The sequence below is a fragment of the Myotis daubentonii genome, chromosome 20 (assembly GCF_963259705.1).
Source record: "Myotis daubentonii chromosome 20, mMyoDau2.1, whole genome shotgun sequence".
Taxonomy (NCBI): domain Eukaryota; kingdom Metazoa; phylum Chordata; class Mammalia; order Chiroptera; family Vespertilionidae; genus Myotis; species Myotis daubentonii.
Window position 1 is genome coordinate 2,186,020 of NC_081859.1, and position 18,179 is coordinate 2,204,198.

The following is an 18,179-nucleotide window of genomic DNA, read 5'->3' on the forward strand; positions in this document are numbered from 1 at the left end:
CGAGTTTGAAGAGCATGTGATGTTACAGTTAAAGTTCTAAGTACTTCATCACAAGGGAAATTAGTCAAGCACTCTGAAAGTGTTTTCACTCTTAATGTGGTGTACAGAGAGATATTAGAATAAGTTTAATCACGTTATCAGTCATTGTTTGCATCACTTGTTTTTATATCATGTTTTTGTTGTTTTCATATCATGTTTTTGTCGTTTTTATATCATGCCTCTGTTGTTATATCCTTTTGTTACTGTTTATTTATTAATAAACTTATATATTATTTTCATATACATTTTACTAATTTCCTTTCATCTCTCACACTTCTATTATAGAGAAGGGGCAAATAGCAATATTAGAATATATCCCCTAATTAATTCCCTTTTAAAAAAATATATTTTATCGATTTTTTACAGAGAGGAAGGGAGAGGGATAGAGAGTTAGAAACATCGATGAGAGAGAAACATCGATCAGCTGCTTCCTGCACACTCCCCACTGGGGATGTGCCCGCAACCAAGGTACATGCCCTTGACCGGAATCGAACCTGGGACCCTTGAGTCCGCAGGCCGATGCTCTATCCACTGAGCCAAACCAGTTATGGCAATTAATTCCCCCTTTTTTTTAAAAAAAAAAATATATTTTATTGATTTTTCATAGAGAAGAAGGGAGAGGGATAAAGAGTTAGAAACATCGATGAGATAGAAACACTGATCAGCTGCCTCCTGCACACCCCCTACTGGGGATGTGCCCACAACCAAGGTACATGCCCTTGACTGGAATCGAACCTGGGACCTTGCAAGTCCTCAGGCTGACGCTCTATCCGTTGAGCCAAACCAGTTAGGGCCAATTAATTCCCATTTAATGTGCACAAATTTTGTGCACCGGGCTACTAGTCTATAATATTTAAGTAAGAATGCATAAGCATCCAAAAGTAACACATAACTTAAGAAACACTACAGTTGCTACCAAATGTTTTAAAAATCCATATTAAATGGTATTTATCTGTAGTTTCCACAACTGAAATATGTATAAGTGCTAAGGATAGGCTTGTAGAATCTATGTCTATTCTTGTGCTGTTAATGAAGACCCTTGATGACAGAGAAATCCAGTGTCAGTCTTTCTGCTCAGAGACTCATCCTCCACCTGCTTTCCCCACAGGCTTAGGGAGCTCACGTTGGCTCTCTCCACTCCGGACTATGGCTATGGGCACAGGACAGAGAGGTTCACTCACTGCGGCAGGGCACTTCCGGGGTCCAGCCATCTTGTGTGCAAGTCAAGCGATCCCACTTGCTTTGTGAAGGAGTCACATAGTTGTCATCACAGGAATAGTGATACCATTGTCCTGCCGATACTGGGAAGTGTGATCTATACCAGTCTCCCCAATGTAGGCTTCCATGTTTTATTTCTGGAAACTCACAGGGCTTATCTAGCAAGTAAAACAAATAAAACAAAGCTTTGCCTTAATGAAAATGTAATGAGAGATACCTTGTTCCTATTGGTGAATTATACTCTCATATTCCGATAATTATACTCATTGCATTAGGCTTTCTAGAACAAGAGAAGTTATCATCTTCAGATAATGTGAATAACACTTGTTCCCTGATCATTTCACAATATATACAAATACGGAATCATTAGAGTGAACACCTGAAAGTAACACAACACTGTAGGTCAATATTATCTGCATAAATCATCATTTTCCCTTTCATTGTTATGCACACTGAGGCCTGTGTCACGGTGGTCATGGCCTCCTCTTTAAGGCACCTGACTGTCCACATTCATTTGGCCTTGGTCTTGAATGAACACTGAGCCACTGACCTGTTCTGTGTGTCATTTCATTTGTCACCCATGGAAGATCCAGCTTAAGTGCGGGCCCCTTTTCCAATGAGCTGATCCACAAGGAGCAGCAATGAGATTGTAGAGACAGAAAACACTGGAAAAGGGCCCTGGAATGAAGTGCCCTGTGGGCTGAGGGGCGTGTGTGACAGGTGGGGCTTTAGAAAGTGCACAGTGTCTCCCACACTCATCCCCTCATACAAGGGAGCCCGTGCCCCTCCCTTGAGTGAGGCTGGACTGAGGGGCACTCTTCTGAAGAGGTCACGTGGCTGAGGGGACCGTGTGACCAGGTCATCGATGCTCTGGAGGCGCCCCCAGGGCCCTCAGGTCATCGCTCTGGGAGGGTGACCTGCCCTCAGGCCGCCGATGGGGACGCCCAGGGGGACGGCTGCGGAGGCTCCTGCACTCGCCCTGGGCCGCATCCCAGGGAGCAGCAGGGAGGACCCAGAACCAGGCAGCTAAGCGGCTCCCCAATCCTGACCCCCCAACACATAGGGGTATGTTGTCTGAGGCCGTATGTTCGGGGGAGTTTGTTACACAGACACCAATATCTCATGTTCCAGGTGTTAAGTGGTAGTGTTCTTACCCAGTGTTGTAATTCACATAGCAGATAATTAGAGAAATATATATTCATACATACACATACATATATTTAACACTGAATACCAAAAATTAAAAGTCTTATTAACAAAAATGTGGTTTTGATGTTAGAATTGGAGACTTTGGAAATCAAAGCCTGCCTTGAGCCTCTGCGTTACCTTCTCAGTGAGGCCAAGATTAGGACTTATTAGGTCCCCTTTCGTTTTCATTTATTTTTTATTGACTTCAGAGAGGAAGGGAGAGGGAGAGAGAGAGAGAAATATAATGAGAGACAATCATCAATCAGCTGCCTACTGGGGATGGAGCCTGCAACCTGGGCATGTGCCCTGACTTGGAATAGAACCGTGACTTCCTGGTTCATAGGTTGATGCTCAACTACTGAGCTACACCAGCTGGGCAGATACCTGTTATTTTTAACTTTAAGAGAAGTCCTTGCAGAATTAAGAAGCGGGTGAAGATATGGAGGGAACTTACAGCTACATCTTGGAGGAGGATCCCAGCCTATGTCAGTACATTTTGCAGTATTTCCCCGGGAGGAAGGGGAAAAGCCACTTTTGCAGGAGTATCTGATTGTGTCTCCCACTCTGTATGTGCTCCTGTCAGCAACGAAGTGACTGTTTGCAATTCTTGGAGCATCACATGTCATCTCTGAAAAGTAAAAGTACAGGTCTGTTATGCAGAAATCATATGGAAATCATCAAGGACACGAGAATTATGCAGAAATCATATGAAAATTGCCAAGTATATGAGAATAAAGCAAATGTCATTTTTTTTTGTTCTTTCCAAAGAGCTAAAGGGAATTCAAATGAGCACCCTGTATATATATATATCAGCAACTATTATATTAAAACTAGTAGAAAATATATGTGACCTTCTAGACACAAGTGTTAAGTAAAATATGTCTCCAGAGTTTGATGTTAATCGACACTAACCGCAAATGAACCTTAAATATGTTTATTTTTTGTCAGGCCAGTGTGGCTCAGGGGTTGAGTATTGACCCATAAACCAGGAGGTCATGGTTGGATTCCTGGTCAGGGCATATGCCTGGGTTGGGGGCTCCATCCCCAATGTGGGATGTGCAGGAAGTAGCCTATCAATGATTCTCTCTCATCATTAATATTTCTCTCTCTCTCTCCCTCTCCCTTCCACTCTGAAATCAATAAATATATACTTTAAAATGTTTATTTTTTCCTCTCACTTTAATCTGCTATATTTATCATACTTTTATATTCCCATTGCAGTCCAGTCTACCTGTCTTACTTTTCACTTCATAGTATAGCTAAACTTAACACCAATGTTTGAAGTCAAAATCTACAAGACATATACAAAAACACACGTTTCCCTAAGAGACCAACCTAATATTATTGGGAGAATTTTGTTAAATTAATTAAGAATAGAAGAACCTCTGGTGGGTGCTTTCAAGCAGTGGGCATACATCCCTTGATAAATTGTAATTCCCTACTCTCATCATCTCCATGAGAGTAAACGGTGCTGTTAAAACATTGCCGGGGCCGGTCCCTCTGTCCAAAAGAGTGACAGCTGAGACTGTACTAAGTGTGAGGCCACATGGTTCCTACTGTGAGAAGCCATCATTGAGATTTGGAATAATAATCCCCCATGGGCACTCCCTGTTGTGAATCCGTAGAAACATCCAGTTTTCACAGGGGACGGATGAACTGAGATTGAAGGTGGTTTTTATTTAGCCGGTCTCAGTACTTTTCATCATTCCTGCCAATGACTTATTGTCAGAGATTGTCCCTCATGAATGCAGAGACCAAAGTTTGTCTTTTTTTAAAAATATATTTTTATTGATTTCAGAGAGGAAGGGAAAGGGAGAGAGAGAGAGAAACATCCATGATGAGAGAGAATCATGGATTGGCTGCCTCCTGCACGCCCCACACTGGGGATCGAGCCCACAACCCGGGCCTGTGCCCTGACCGGGAATCGAACCCTGACCTCCTGGTTCATAGGCCGACACTCAACCACTGAGCCATGCTGGCCAGCAGAGACTGAAGTTTTGATAAATTACTCTCAACTAAGACCCCCAACACTACAAAGCATAGACCAGATGGAAGAACATGTGTGCCTTATCCCGGCTAAGGTTATTTGAAAATGTCTTTTATTTAGTTCCACGTTTCTTACAAATTTAGGGAGAATATATGCCCCTGGGGAGGCCTTCACTCTCCGCAGGTAGGGCTCTCCCTGTCGCAGGGGAACAGGGAGCCCGTGTGGTGCAATGAGCGGAGGCGCAGAGAGTGCAGTGCGTGCACAGGGTGGACGGGGTGCACCCCAACAGACACCGTGAGAAAGAGGGGGTTACCTTGGCAGGACGGAGGCGGGTTCCACCCCGACTGGGTGCAGACGGTCTCTGCTCTTCCGCTGTAACTGTACCCTGGGAGGCACTGGTACTGAAGCCTCTCACTGTCTCGATATGAGGCCTTAGGAGACGTGGGCTCGCCATTTGGGATCTGCGGGAGGCTGCAGGAGATGGCTGCGCGCGGGGGGGGGATGCCAAGATGACTGTTATGTACATGCGAGGACTGTGCCCGAGTCACAGCTCCCGCAGTCACCAGCCTTGTCCCACTGAGTCCCGCAGGCAGCCCAGCAGGAGTTTGGGTTTGATTTGAATGCTTGAGGAATCTATCTGTCGCTCTTACCATTCACCTTGCTTTCTTTATTGATTAAGGCATTACATATGTGTCCTTAACCTCCATTGCCCCCCCACCCAAACCCGTTCATGCCCTCACCCCCCTGGCGTCTGTGTCCATTGGTTAGGCCAGTGGTTCTCAGCCTTCCTAATGCCGCCACCCTTTAATACAGTTCCTCATGTTGTGGTGACCCCCAATTTCATTGTTACACATTGAACATCATTAAAGCATAGTGATTAGTCACAAAACAATATGTAATGATATATGTGTTTTCTGATTGTCTTAGGCGACCTCTGTGAAAGGTTCAACCGCCAAAGGGGTCTCGACCCACAGGTTGAGAACCGCTGCCTCAGATGGATTACTAGGAGGTAGTAAGTGCTCCATCAATGTCACTTAGCATCAGTACCATTTAGATTCTATAGGAGGCGCAGTGTTTCTGCGATGCCTATTTTCATGAGAAAAAAAACCCAAGAATCAACAGTAGGAGCACCTCACCCACACAGTTGGGCTTATCGCCACTCCACAGGCCGCTTCCTGAGCAATGTATTTCCGCCGGCCCGGCCAGCTTGAAGCCCGCTTTGCACTCAAACCTGACCACTTGGCCGTAAGTGTATTCCTGGTTCAGTTCGTAGGCGCTGCTGATGAGCCTCCCGTTCTGCGGCTCCTCCACGGGCAGACACTTCACCACTGAAAAGGAACGGCACTTTTTCTAGTAGAATGTGGAAGCTGACCCTGAAAAATATGTATCTACACAGATATAGATATAAAATCAGCAAGATAAGCCGGGAGGAAATGACTTAAACGTTTTTGTTTTCTTTTTTCTCGAGGAAGCATTCAATATAGCTGTTTGCTGGAGATAAAGTCCACTAAGTAAAAAACAAACAAACAATATTGAGTTTATCTCTCAGAATCCCCTGAATTTTAAATAGTGATGCTTGTGTTCTTGCTAGAGATTAGAATCCAAAAGGAAAGAAAAATAAGTTTTAGATTTCCCAAGCGCTCCTACTTTAAATATTAGATCAGATGAGGCTGAATCCCTATTTGGTTACTGAAACACAAAATGATGTAGTAGTAAAAAGGTCAGATAGACTGTCTGTGCTATTTTAGAAACCATAAGTAACACTTTGCCGAGGAAATATTTAATTATAGACTGGAAGGATATTTTAATGTAAGACATTTAAAAACATCTTAGGTATTTATAGAATTGTATCTACCGTCACATAGAGGAATATCATTGGTCCATCCATCTGCATCGCAGTCTCTGAAATCAGTGTCGCCTATCATTTTATACCTGGAAACCAAAAATAGCAGGGGGTGAGCTACTGTGTGTTCATAAGCAGCTTAAATTCGATACCATGCTGAATGTCCAAACTCCAATTTAAGGGACTATTAAAAGCATAGACATTTTGTTCTTCCACTCTCTCTCTCTTTCTATTTTTATCTCTTAAATTTCTTTTTACCTTTCTTAAATTTTGTTTCTTCTTCTTTTTTTTTAAAATATATTTTATTGATTTTTCACAGAGAGGAAGGGAGAGGGATAGAGAGCTAGAAACATCGATGAGAGAGAAACACCGATCAGCTGCCTCCTGCACACCCCCCACTGGGGATGTGCCCACAACCCAGGTACATGCCCCTGACCGGAATCGAACCTGGGATCCTTCAGTCCGCAGGCCGAAGCTCTATCCACTGAGCCAAACCGGTTTTGGCAAGTTTCTTCTTTCTTAAGAAAGACCCTCAAGCCTTAGGTGGACAGACTGCAGATAACCATAACCCTTGGTTCATGACGCGAACTCTTCATTTCACACACAATATGCTATTTTTTCATGGGGTCAGTTAATCGGCTGCACTTAACAATGTAATAAGCTCTATGAACTGTCACCCCAAAACTAAAGCCATAAACGTGACAGTGACCAACAGCTGACTTATTACCCCTCCTTCAGCCTCACTTCCCCTCCCCTCCAAGATGGCGGCATTTTCTGCTCACTTTGGGCTTCTTCCTGAATCAAGGGTCGTGTCGGGGAAGACTCCTTAGCGTGGGATTTATTTCAGCTCGTGTCCCCATCTCCATCCTAAAGACCCTTTGCAGAGTGTGGTCGTCGAGTCTGCTCTGCTTACATCGCCCATTCGATGTTGAATTTACCTAATCGTACCAACTCCTCAAGCCAGGCCTGAAATCTGAAATTCTCTCCTTGAGGCGGGTGCAGAATGTGAGGTCCATGCCAGAGGCTTTAACCCTCCTCACTGTTACAGTGGATCGCCGCTGCGGGCCAAATGCTTTCCCCCCAAAAAAAAATCAAGGAAGGGAAGGCCGGTTGGTAACCACAGGGAGGTAATGCTGAGAAGGGCCCTTCATTCGCCTCTGGGCAGCTCTCCATAGGCCCCTGCTCCCATCACCTGCAGATGAGGAGACCGTTCTGCCCACTGCACAAGTACAACAGACAGACTCCTCCTTCAGGCAGACTTTGTCTTTCTTGGAGTCTCACTGGTCTGTGCCTCCTGCTCTGAGGGCAGGAAACATGTCAGAGGACTGAGTGCGACCCCAGAGCTGGGCGTCCAGGGTGAGTCTCTGCCTGTCTCGGGGGGGGGGGGGAGCGGTCACTGGTTAGGAAACGTGCCCTCCGCTCCTCTGGCCCAGAAAGCAGGGTTCCTGCTTAGCACTTTCCATCTACAGCGGACACCCGCCCAGTCCCCCAAAGCTCTTTCAGGAATCCCACAGAATCGGCCCCAAAACCTTCCAGAGGGGGATTCATAGATGGGGGAGGGGAAGAGAGAAAGACTGTCTATGTGCTGATGGGGGTGAGGAGAGTGGGGGGAAGGGGTAGGAATGGCTGCTGTTTCTGTATCCCCAGCCAGGCAAAATACCAGACTCTTTGCATAATTCCTCCTTAACGCTTCCTACTTATAGGATAATGGAACTGGGTCTCCATACTAAATATCATAACAAGTGGCTGGTATCCAGCTAAACAGGTATTCAGCAAAGAGAAGGTGAGGGGGGGACAAGGGGTCAAGAGGTCAAGTTTACGGGCAGAAACCACGGGTGTAGCACACCCCTTCTACCATTAGATCTCACAACGGGGCCAAAAGATTTACGTGCCCTCAGACAGGCAAAACACTATCTCCAATAAAACTGAACAGCAGCATAAAACACTTCAGTTGGCTGACCTTGTGTGGCTCAAGGACTTATTTTTGCTGACAAATATCTAGTCCTGGTGGAGCCCAAGCTGAGTGGTGGGGACAATCACTCTCAGAGTCTATAATCCAGGACACCCATACGTTCTTTCTTAAACTATAGTTTTTTTTTAAAAAAAAAAATATATTTTTTATTCATTTCAGAGAGGAAGGGAGAGGGAGAGAGAGATAGAAACATCAATGATGAAAGAGAATCATTGATTGGCTGCCTCTTGCATGCCCCACACTGGGGATCGAGCCAGCAATCGGGGCCTGTGCCCTGACCGGAAATCGAACTGTGACCTCATTGTAATTTTTCCGTATTGAGGAGAGAACATGGTATCCAGACATCATCCTTTCCATTACTTGATATTAATTTTGGGGGTTACGTGTGCGCTGCCTATATAAAGGCTCATAGAAAAATATAGTCACCTTACAAATATAAATTAGGACAGTTCCTATTTACCATATCCGTGATCAATGACCTCAATTCATACACGTGGTTTTCGAGTGACTACTTACCCCTCATTACATGTGTAAACTACCCTGGCACCGTATTCAAATTTATTTCCTTCTGCAAGTTCGAATGAGCCGAAGGGCGTGTCTCCTGGGTGACCACAGGGCTTTTCTGGAATGAAGGAAGGCGTCAGTAGTAGCACCTCCCACGGGAAACACATTCACCTAAGACAGTGATGGCGAACCTACGACACGCGTGTCAGAGGTGACACGCGAACTCATGCTTTTGGTTGAATTTTCTTTGTTAAATGGCATTTAAATATATAACATAAATATCAAAAATATAAGTCTTTGTTTTACTATGGTTGCAAATATCAAAAAATTTCTAGATGTGACACGGCACCAGAGTGAAGTTAGGGTTTTTCAAAATGCTGACACGCCGAGGTCAAAAGGTTCGTATTACTGGCCTAAGACTTCAGGACAAGGATGTTGCATTAGAGGATGGAATTGAGGACGTGGAAAAGTGAAGAATGGCAATGTCATTATTTTAGAGTGGAACTTACCTGTACACTTGCTTTTTGAAATTTGGAAGATTACCTCCCCCATTTTTTAAAAAATATGTTTTTATTGATTTTTAGAGAGAGAGAGAGGGAGAGGGATAGGTAGAAACATTCATGAGAAAGAAACATCATGGATCGGCTGCCTCCTGCACGCCCCCGACTGGGGATGGAGCCCACAGCAGGGGCATTGCCTGACTGAGAATCAAGCCTGAGACCTCTTGGTTCATGAGTTGACACTCAACCACCGAGCACACCAGCCGGGATACCTTCCTCTTTTAAAGAATAAAGATGGTGTTGTGTTTCGTACTTAAGATAACACTGATATGGTTCAGCCAGTATGTCTACAGAATTAAACACTCAGTCTTTTCGCAACTAAAAGTTTTGGTAAATGGTGCAAATGTGTGACTGACTTACTTTGACATATCTTGGATGGGTTGAGGGACACCCATTCCCCTCTTTTGCATTCCATGGTGATTGTGCCATACGTCCTGTACCCAGGGCGGCATTTGTAGGTGGCCTTCGTGCCTTCCGAGTAGCCCTGTTCAGACCAGGAACCTGTCAGAATTTCTGTCTGTTTTCTCGGAGGAGGCCCTTGACAATCTACAAACAAGAAAAACAGAATAAGAGCTCAAAGTCGCTATTTAACTAGACAGTATGTTTAGGTTAGTTTTACTTAAAACACACACACACACACACACACACACACACACACACACACACACACACTAGAGGCCTGGTGCATGAAAATTCATGCACTCGGGGGTCCCTCAGCCTGGCCTGCGCCCTCTCGCAGTCTGGGACCCCTTGGGGGATGTCCACCAGCCGGCTTAGGCCCGCTCCCCTGCGGCTGCCTCTGCGGAAGGTGTGTGGTGCTGGGACTGGGACCGGGACCAGGCAGCCCTCTCTCCTGCCGCCTCTGCAGAAGAGGGGGTGCCAGGACCACCATGGCTGGCCTGGTGGTGCAGGCTTGCTGGCCCCGCCCCCTACTGGCCATTCTGGCAGGTCGTTCTGCTGTCTGGTCTAATTAGCATGTTAGCTCTTTATTATATAGGAGGATATATGGTTACAGGTCCAGCCACATGCATGTCTTAATATATATATATAAAACATATGTTTTAGCTTACAGAAATAGAAGCTGCATAAATTTGTAAGAATAACTTTCCAGAGAAATGCTCATACTTCACTATATTGTTTTAACTGCTGCCTTGCACTTATTAAGTTGGAAAATATTTATTGGACACCAATCTACAATGTGAAGAAAAACAAAATGAATGAAGGATATGCCCTCAGAGGGAAGTGAGTTATTACATAAGTAATGAAAGACTTCCCATTACAAATGGGTCAATTTTCTTCAGAAAAACAAAGCATGGTAAGGTGATATGAACACAAGAAATGAACAATGATGCTCATGCCTGCTGCCATTATTGCTAATATTCTTAATACTGACTACTGCTTAATTTAGATATAACTACTCCTGATGTTAGAATGATTACATTAGTAAACCCCCAACACATGACTTTTAAAAATGGCAAATTTAATGCATTATTAAAGAGAGAGAGAGGGAGAGAGAGAGAGAGAATCATGGACATGGACAACAGTGTGGTGATTTCAGGGGTGGAGGGAAGTAAGTGGAGGTGGAAGAGGGCACAGAGGAGGTAAATAGGGATGGAAAAAATAAAATAAAATAAAAAATAAAGATGCATAGTTATCACCACACATAATCACTGTTATCTTTTTATTGCTGAAGTCCTTTCCTTACGTGGCTTTATACTAATGGTTTAACGTTCTATTCTAGAATTTCCTTTTTAAAGACAAGGTAAAAAAATAACTGACTAGGACAGATCTCATCATAGAACATATTCCTGATTAAAACGCATTACAGTGTTTCAGAGAACAGAGAGCTCCATGCGATACTACAGAGGCACTCATTTTCTCCTGAAGATTCTGCAAGCTTTTGGCACATTTATGTTCGGGAACTTCGCAATAAATGATCCCACAGTGCAGTCTTGATTCCTGGAAGGAAGTAAATGTCCTTTTTGCCACTAGGTGGTGGTAATACCTCGCCAGGAAACCACACAAACCTCCAGCCTCCTAAGCCAGAGTTTTTTCTTTTTCTTTTTCTTTTCTTTACAATTTAATGTTCATGTTTGTTTTTAGGTGAAAATTTTCCATCTAATTACAGGCTAACAAGTGCTTTTTCCCCTTCTCATATTCAGACCCACTTCATGGCATTCAGATTATTAGAAAAATACATGAGTTATATATCAAATGCAGACGCCAATATTGTGAGTCAAGAACTATTTTCCACTAATATAGTAACCTTTTGATAAACTTGCTTCCTATTCTGTTATTAAGCTAACGCAATGGAAAAGGAATACAATTTTCTCAATTAATTTATTCGACTGAAATCATTTTTACTAATGCAGCTATCTATCGAAAGAGTAATCCAGAAACACACACACACACACACACACACACACACACACACACACACACACAAAATGTAGCCTGTTTGCTGGCCAGAGAGGTGACGAGTTTTCTTCCATTTGGTTATTGTTATATTTCCAGATGGCACAGTTACACCTTTAATTCTTGATTTTTCAAATTTAGTTCATGGGTTTTAACAACCAGATGGAAAAGACAAAGGTAGACATCTCGGGTCATCTTCCTGCCAGCTTTTCCCAATATTCACTGTGCGTTCGTTTACGGCACCTCAGGAGTCCCCAAGTTGACTGATTCCCCTTTTTATGTCAAATAATACTTAAAAGTGCTTCTTTCATGGACTTTAAATGCACATCTTGACTCTTTAAGAAAAGGATGTGTCACCCCCTCTCGGTTTTCCCACCTTTCCACGGCCACCTCCAGTTTCTTAGCTCTGATTACTCTCATCCGTCACCTTGACTATGAAACATTCTTAACCACAGGCTTTTGACAGTTGGCTTTGTCTCCTCCTGCAGGCTCTACTTAAACATTATTTCCTTCCCAACACAGCTCAGGATTCATCATTGTTTTATGTTTACTAGACTTTCATCAATCCTCCCATCCATGTTGGCTCCCTAAAGGAAGGACAATCTCTGTCCTCTTTTTTAAAAAAATATATATATTATTGATTTCTTTGAGAGTGAGGAAGGTAGAGGGGTAGAGAGAAATACTGATGAGAGAGAAACATCATTGATCAGCTGCCTCGTGCACACCCCCACAGGGGATTGAGCTGCAACCTGGGCAAGTGCCCTGACCGGGAATTGAACCAGTGGCCTCTGGGTTCCTGACTGGACGCTCAACCACTGAACTACACCAGCTGGGCTCTGTCCTCTTTTATAGAGTGGAGGGACTTTCATGAATATTAAGCTCTCCCCACTTCAAATGTACCTCCTATCTACTTGTGTTCTAGTCTTGAATAACTGAGTATTTTCACCTCATGTCATTACAAAACATTTTAAAGTGATGATTCACTGAATTGTGTCATATCAGTAGTTAAGCCTATCTTATGACCTGGCTCTTATTTGCCTGAATTGACAAAGAGCTAACTGTTCCAAGCTCATTCTCAAAAATTTTCAGTTAGACAAAGAGTTATTTTATCCCAAATAGTCAAAATGTTGGCACGGATGTGCACCAACCACATTCTCTTATATTAAATGGACAGCTCTTTCAGGAGATAGGATTAATTTGAAAGTTTTTATTATTTTTTTGAGTAGCCATCATATTTCTCAAGTTCTAAGTTAATGAGTAATCCAAGCTTTCTTTCGTGTAAGTATTTACCTGGATTTAAACAATGAATACTTTATATTATGTGTTTATAGAGTCCATTAAATGCCCATTAATTTTCTTCTCTGGTGAAACACTAACTGGGTGAACTTTTTATTTGCTTAGTCTGGTTTTCCAAGTGAACAAGACAAAATTATTCAGTCTATAAATATGGAGTATGAATGGATTTGGCTATTGAACTAGAATAGGATTTATTTTATGATAATTTGAGGAACATGATTATAAAATTTTGATCAAAGTTAAAAACAAATACACTCGATATTTTAAAAATCAGTACTCACCTAATTTTTCCACTTTCAAATTTTAAGGGGGTAGTATTAACATAGACACACAGAGCTAATTGCTGTTTTTCAATGTCAATATATCTATAAACTTGTTTGAAAAGTATTCTCAATCAAGTAAAATAAATTATAATAAAATTATACACTTGAGAAAACATGATCAAATCCAGATTGTTTTGGTAGACTGAAGTTGGTCTCTTTGTTCAATTAGTCTATTTTTCTAAAATTATTTAGCAACTGAATAATTATCATGACAATCTTGGGGATACAAATGAAAAGCGAAAGGGAAGAAAACACACACACTACTCAATTGTACCTGTGGTGCTTGGGGAAGTTCAATCGATGGAAGAGTTAGGAAGATGGGCGATGGCTTCAGTCCTCCAGTTTTACAGAACTACGTCAGTCCTTTGTACATAACAACATTTTGACTATTTGGGATAAAATAACTCTTTGTCGAATTGAAAATTTTTGAGAATGAGCTTGGAACAGTTAGCTCTTTGTCAATTCAGGCAAATAAAAGCCAGGTTATAAAATAGGCTTAATTATTGATATGATGTTTCCTTAATCTTGAATGTCCTCCTTGTTCTCATCTGGCCAACTCCTACTCAGCCTTCAAAACCCACCCAAGGTGTCCTCACCACCCTGCCATATTTCTCTCTCAACCCTACCCCACTCCATTCTCTCATTCCAATTTGAGTTTCTTGCCTTCTCTAAATGATCATAGACTCCTTTGTTTATCTCCATCACAATACTTTATATGATCAAATACACTATATTAGTAAAATGCAATAATCATTCCTTTTGTTTTCCCCACTAACTGACCACCTTTTGGAAAGTGCTAGTCAGAGTGCGAGTTGTGTAGCGGTCAATCAATCAAGAACCGATGGTTGAATGAATGAATGAACAAATGGATGAATGAATATGAAACTACCTGGGAACCTTTTCATGATCTCTGTAGGCTATGGACAACTTGTGGAAGGGCATGGTAGATGGTAGCAAATATAAAAGATGGGAGAGGACATGGGAATAGAAGTTCAGTTGCATGAGCCCAAGAAACCCTACCACCTGTAATCCCACTGTCCATCCTGTCCACATGTCCCAAGTTTGAATTTACACTATACTTTGTGAAGTCCGAAATTATTTTGACTTAGCTCAAAAAACTTTTGGGAGCCTTTGAAGGAACATTTTTATAATCTTTCTTCTATCTATTATATTTCGAGTTAACAAGATTTATGAGAAACTTGGCTCTCTCCCCATTAAAGTGTCAAAACAAATAAAAGTGCTCTGTCAAATCTTTTATTCCCCTTTCCCTTCATTATTTTTGTGATTTTTTTCTCCCTGTTCCATTACTTCCTGAGACATTTTTATAATATTTCCTTATCATTTTAAGCTAAAATGTAGCACTTTCCCCCCAATTACATCATGTCTTTTTCATGCATTATGTTCTGAAGAAATGGGCAGAGTGCACAGTTGAGAGAATGCACATGGGTTGGTTGGCAGAGAGTCATGGCCAGGCAGGGCAGGGGGGGAGGGTGCGTGGGGGAGGAGGAGGAGGCAGAGCCGGAAAGAAGGGGAAGTGGTGAAAACTGTAGAACAATCAGGGTTTGAGCAAATAAAAGTGAGTCTACTTAGACTTTGGCTCCAGCCCCGGCAATCAAAGGCCCATAATGAACCGTTACTAACCTGGGCTTCCAACTCCGACTTGGGAACTTCCTTGTAGCTAAGAATAGTGTTAGCAATCCTTAAGCAATTCCCTTCTGGTTTAACATTTTATGCAAGCAAAAGAGGAGCAAATGCATTTTTCCAGGACCTGCCTACGCTTACAAATTACAACAACATGGATGGACCCTGCGAACATCATGCTACGTGAAATACGTCAGACAGAGAAAGCCAAGAACCATACGATTTCACTCCTATGTGGGATATAAAATTGCAACTTATGAATACAAACAGCAGAGTGGTGGCTGCCGGGGGTGGGGTGGGGGGAAGAGGGGGTCCTCATATGAGGTGACAGGAGAAGACTTGACTTTGGGTGGCGGGCACAAGGGGCTGTATAGAGAGATTTCATAACTTAGAAATCCACACATGAAACCTATGTGTTCATGTTGACCAACGTCACCCCAATAAAATTTAACTTAAAAATTTTATTATTAAAAAAATATTTCAGAGTTCAAAATAACAAAAAACAAACAAAATAATGAGGCTTGCTTTGGTGCAGTCCCTCCCCGTCTCATAGGACACGCCATCCATTGGACCTAGTCTACTTGGAAATACCTCATCTTCTAGAATCACTTTGTCTGGTTCTGCCCCTGCATGCTATCCATGTCTCCCTTTTCCCAGGAAAATCCTCACGGAAAAGTGATCCAGTTACAATAATGCACAGCAAACTCATTTAGTTTCAGGACTATTCGGCCAGCAAGGGAGAAAACAGTTGTGGTACAGCCACCGAAATTCATGTCATTCTTCTCACAGGCCTGGGCAGTGTGTGTGCATGTGGCATTCCTGAGGCTAAGCTGAGCGTTGCTTTCAGCATTCCAGTTGTGCTTATTAGGAAGTGGCGGGCTGACAGTCATTCCATGATAATGTATACGGTGCTCAAGTCCCCGGCAGAAACTGATGTCACACTTAAACATTCAAAGGTGACACAAGGAATCGAAGCTAGAAGTAAGTTACCTGGCATCAGTAACCTCATCAAATAATGTAAATACCTTTTATTTGATCTTTACCACAAATACTTTGTAGCACCCAACTTTAATATTTCAAATTCTGCTCTGTAGTCATTGAAGAAGTCTAATTAAACTTGGCATGATTCCTGAGTCATAAACATAAGCTAGGAATAGACTAAAATCTTTACATGACAATGTCTGCATAGAACCTCAACAAACAACTTGTAAATAAATGGTGAAACACCACTACATGTATTTCTATTAAAAAAATGACAAAAACGCATGTAAAGAAAAAGTTTTCTCTGGTTAGCCAGTATCATTGTTCTGAACTGTTTGTCAATAAATAATATTTTACCTTTAAATACTATTGTAATATTGATATGTGCAGGGAAATGATTGTATACCAAGTTTGAAGAGTGGCTGGATATAAAGTTTACAAGCTAAAAGTCACACAGTAGAATATTAGAACAACCTAACTAAAAAGGCTCTATTTTTCAAAAAGTATGAAACACATTGGAATAAACTTACATGAGTTACTGAAGGATGTAAGTTAAAAAAAATCTGCCTTTTTTTCTAGTTTGAAAGACCCTCAGGGCCAGAGGGCCTAGGTTATGTGTGAACTTTCCTCAACGCTGACATGAGTCAGCGTTTCACTCAAAATGTGTTGGCTTAACAGAAAGTTTTGAGAACCTAGGAACGCTATGCAATGCATTTGGCTCAACAATGTCCATCATGTACCTATCACATCATTGCCTGTCAGGAACTAGGAAAGCAAATTCGTTCAGCTGGGTTTAAGAAATGCATTAATCTATCAAGAAATAGTGATAAAATTAAATTTAATGATGAATCCAGAAATTGCCCCCCTGGTATCAGAAGAAACCTCCTCCATTCAAAGTCACTATAGCTGAAGACTGTTATTCTAGAATCAGTCTTATCTACAACCCCAGGGAGAAACCCTACTGAACAAGGTAGGTACAGCAGAGAAGGTATGTTCTTTGTATTTTCCAAATTTACATCATATTTTCATTCTAATGATACAAGTAATGGTCATCTATAAGGCCATGGCAACATCAGTTCTAAACGATAAATGAATATTTCTTCAGGAAGAGCTAATACTATATCTGAAATAAATCCAATCATTATATGATTTGAAGGCTTTTGCTAATTTCTATTCTGCTTCTACATATATTCACATACTGCTTAATACCGTGACACAGAGCATTTTAGTGAAAACTGAAAGCAAAAAAGGAAATCATACTTTATAAAAATTACAAATGGAAGTGACCCACACATACTACAATTTTCTAAGACAGTTCCAAAAATATTTTCTGAAAACTTCCATGAAATACACTTACTCTGAAGAATCAGAATGCCGTGCCAGTAAGCTACGTAGATGCTTTAAACTTCGGTGTCAAAAGCCACTCAAACACTAAGTCACACAGCTGGAATAAACCGCATTTTCTAGAGCACATTCTTATTACCACAGTGACAAGACTGTTAGCAAGTGCTTGATAGTATAGTCGTAGGGAAAAAAAAAGTCTTTTATTCTTACTCTTACCTTGTGCTACACACACAGACCATAACATGAGCCACAGAATCTTCGCGGGGAGCCTCATTTTGGGGGGCCTGTCAGGGGTGCATGGAGTAGCTGACGATGCTCACTCGCCCTCCTGGTGTCCTCTGCCTGGAAAGTTGTGCTGAGTGCAGGGAAGTGCTGGCTCCAGGAGGAAGTTCAAGCGCAGCTTGGGAAACAGGGAGATGGCTGGACGCCCCGCCCATCAGCAGCCCTGGCCTAGGGGAGGGAGAGCGAGCCCTCTCCTGGCTCCCACTGAATGGGAGCGCTGTGACCTGCGCTGGCTGGGCTTTCAGAAGCCAGGCCTGTTCCCTGCTGGAAACTGTTTGAGGTTCTGGGAATGTGCAGCGCTTAACTGATGGCCCCTGGACTCTGAAACCCTCTCCTGACTCACACCCAAAGCAGGTCCGTTGTGGGAAACCTCAGGAGATGAAATAACAGACTCTCTTTGAAAAATCCTTTTGAAGTGGGGAGGGTGGTGGAGGGGTCAGCTTTGCCAAGAATGCAGGGGCTGGTGGATTGGGGGGACCTGCTTTTCCTGCAAGGCCTGACCTCAGTCCCCTGAAGGCTTGTTCATAGGGTGTGTGAAGCAACAGGTTCATGCTCCTGAGGCATAAATGAGTTCAGAAAGCAAGAA

General features: G+C 42.5%; 1 protein-coding gene across 6 annotated transcripts in view; it reads right to left on the minus strand.

Moving 5' to 3' along the window:
* The window catches only part of LOC132222545 (complement factor H-like), a 209,030-nt gene extending 191,149 nt beyond the window's left edge, over nucleotides 1-17,881 (minus strand). For 2 of the 6 annotated variants that reach the window (XM_059677639.1, XM_059677634.1), the window contains exons 1-8: nucleotides 17,528-17,873; nucleotides 9,672-9,857; nucleotides 8,764-8,869; nucleotides 6,288-6,364; nucleotides 5,569-5,760; nucleotides 4,746-4,916; nucleotides 2,900-3,073; nucleotides 1,221-1,415 (exon numbers count right to left, since the gene is read on the minus strand). In XM_059677639.1, coding sequence (XP_059533622.1) covers nucleotides 1,221-1,415; nucleotides 2,900-3,073; nucleotides 4,746-4,916; nucleotides 5,569-5,760; nucleotides 6,288-6,364; nucleotides 8,764-8,869; nucleotides 9,672-9,857; nucleotides 17,528-17,585 — 1,159 coding nt within the window. In that variant the 5' untranslated portion in view covers nucleotides 17,586-17,873. Of the gene's footprint in view, nucleotides 1-1,220; nucleotides 1,416-2,899; nucleotides 3,074-4,745; nucleotides 4,917-5,568; nucleotides 5,761-6,287; nucleotides 6,365-8,763; nucleotides 8,870-9,671; nucleotides 9,858-17,527 lie in introns of all 6 variants that reach the window. The other 4 variants (XM_059677633.1, XM_059677636.1, XM_059677635.1 and 1 more) reach the window with 4 other exon arrangements.
* Between the last annotated feature and the right edge of the window lie 298 nt (nucleotides 17,882-18,179).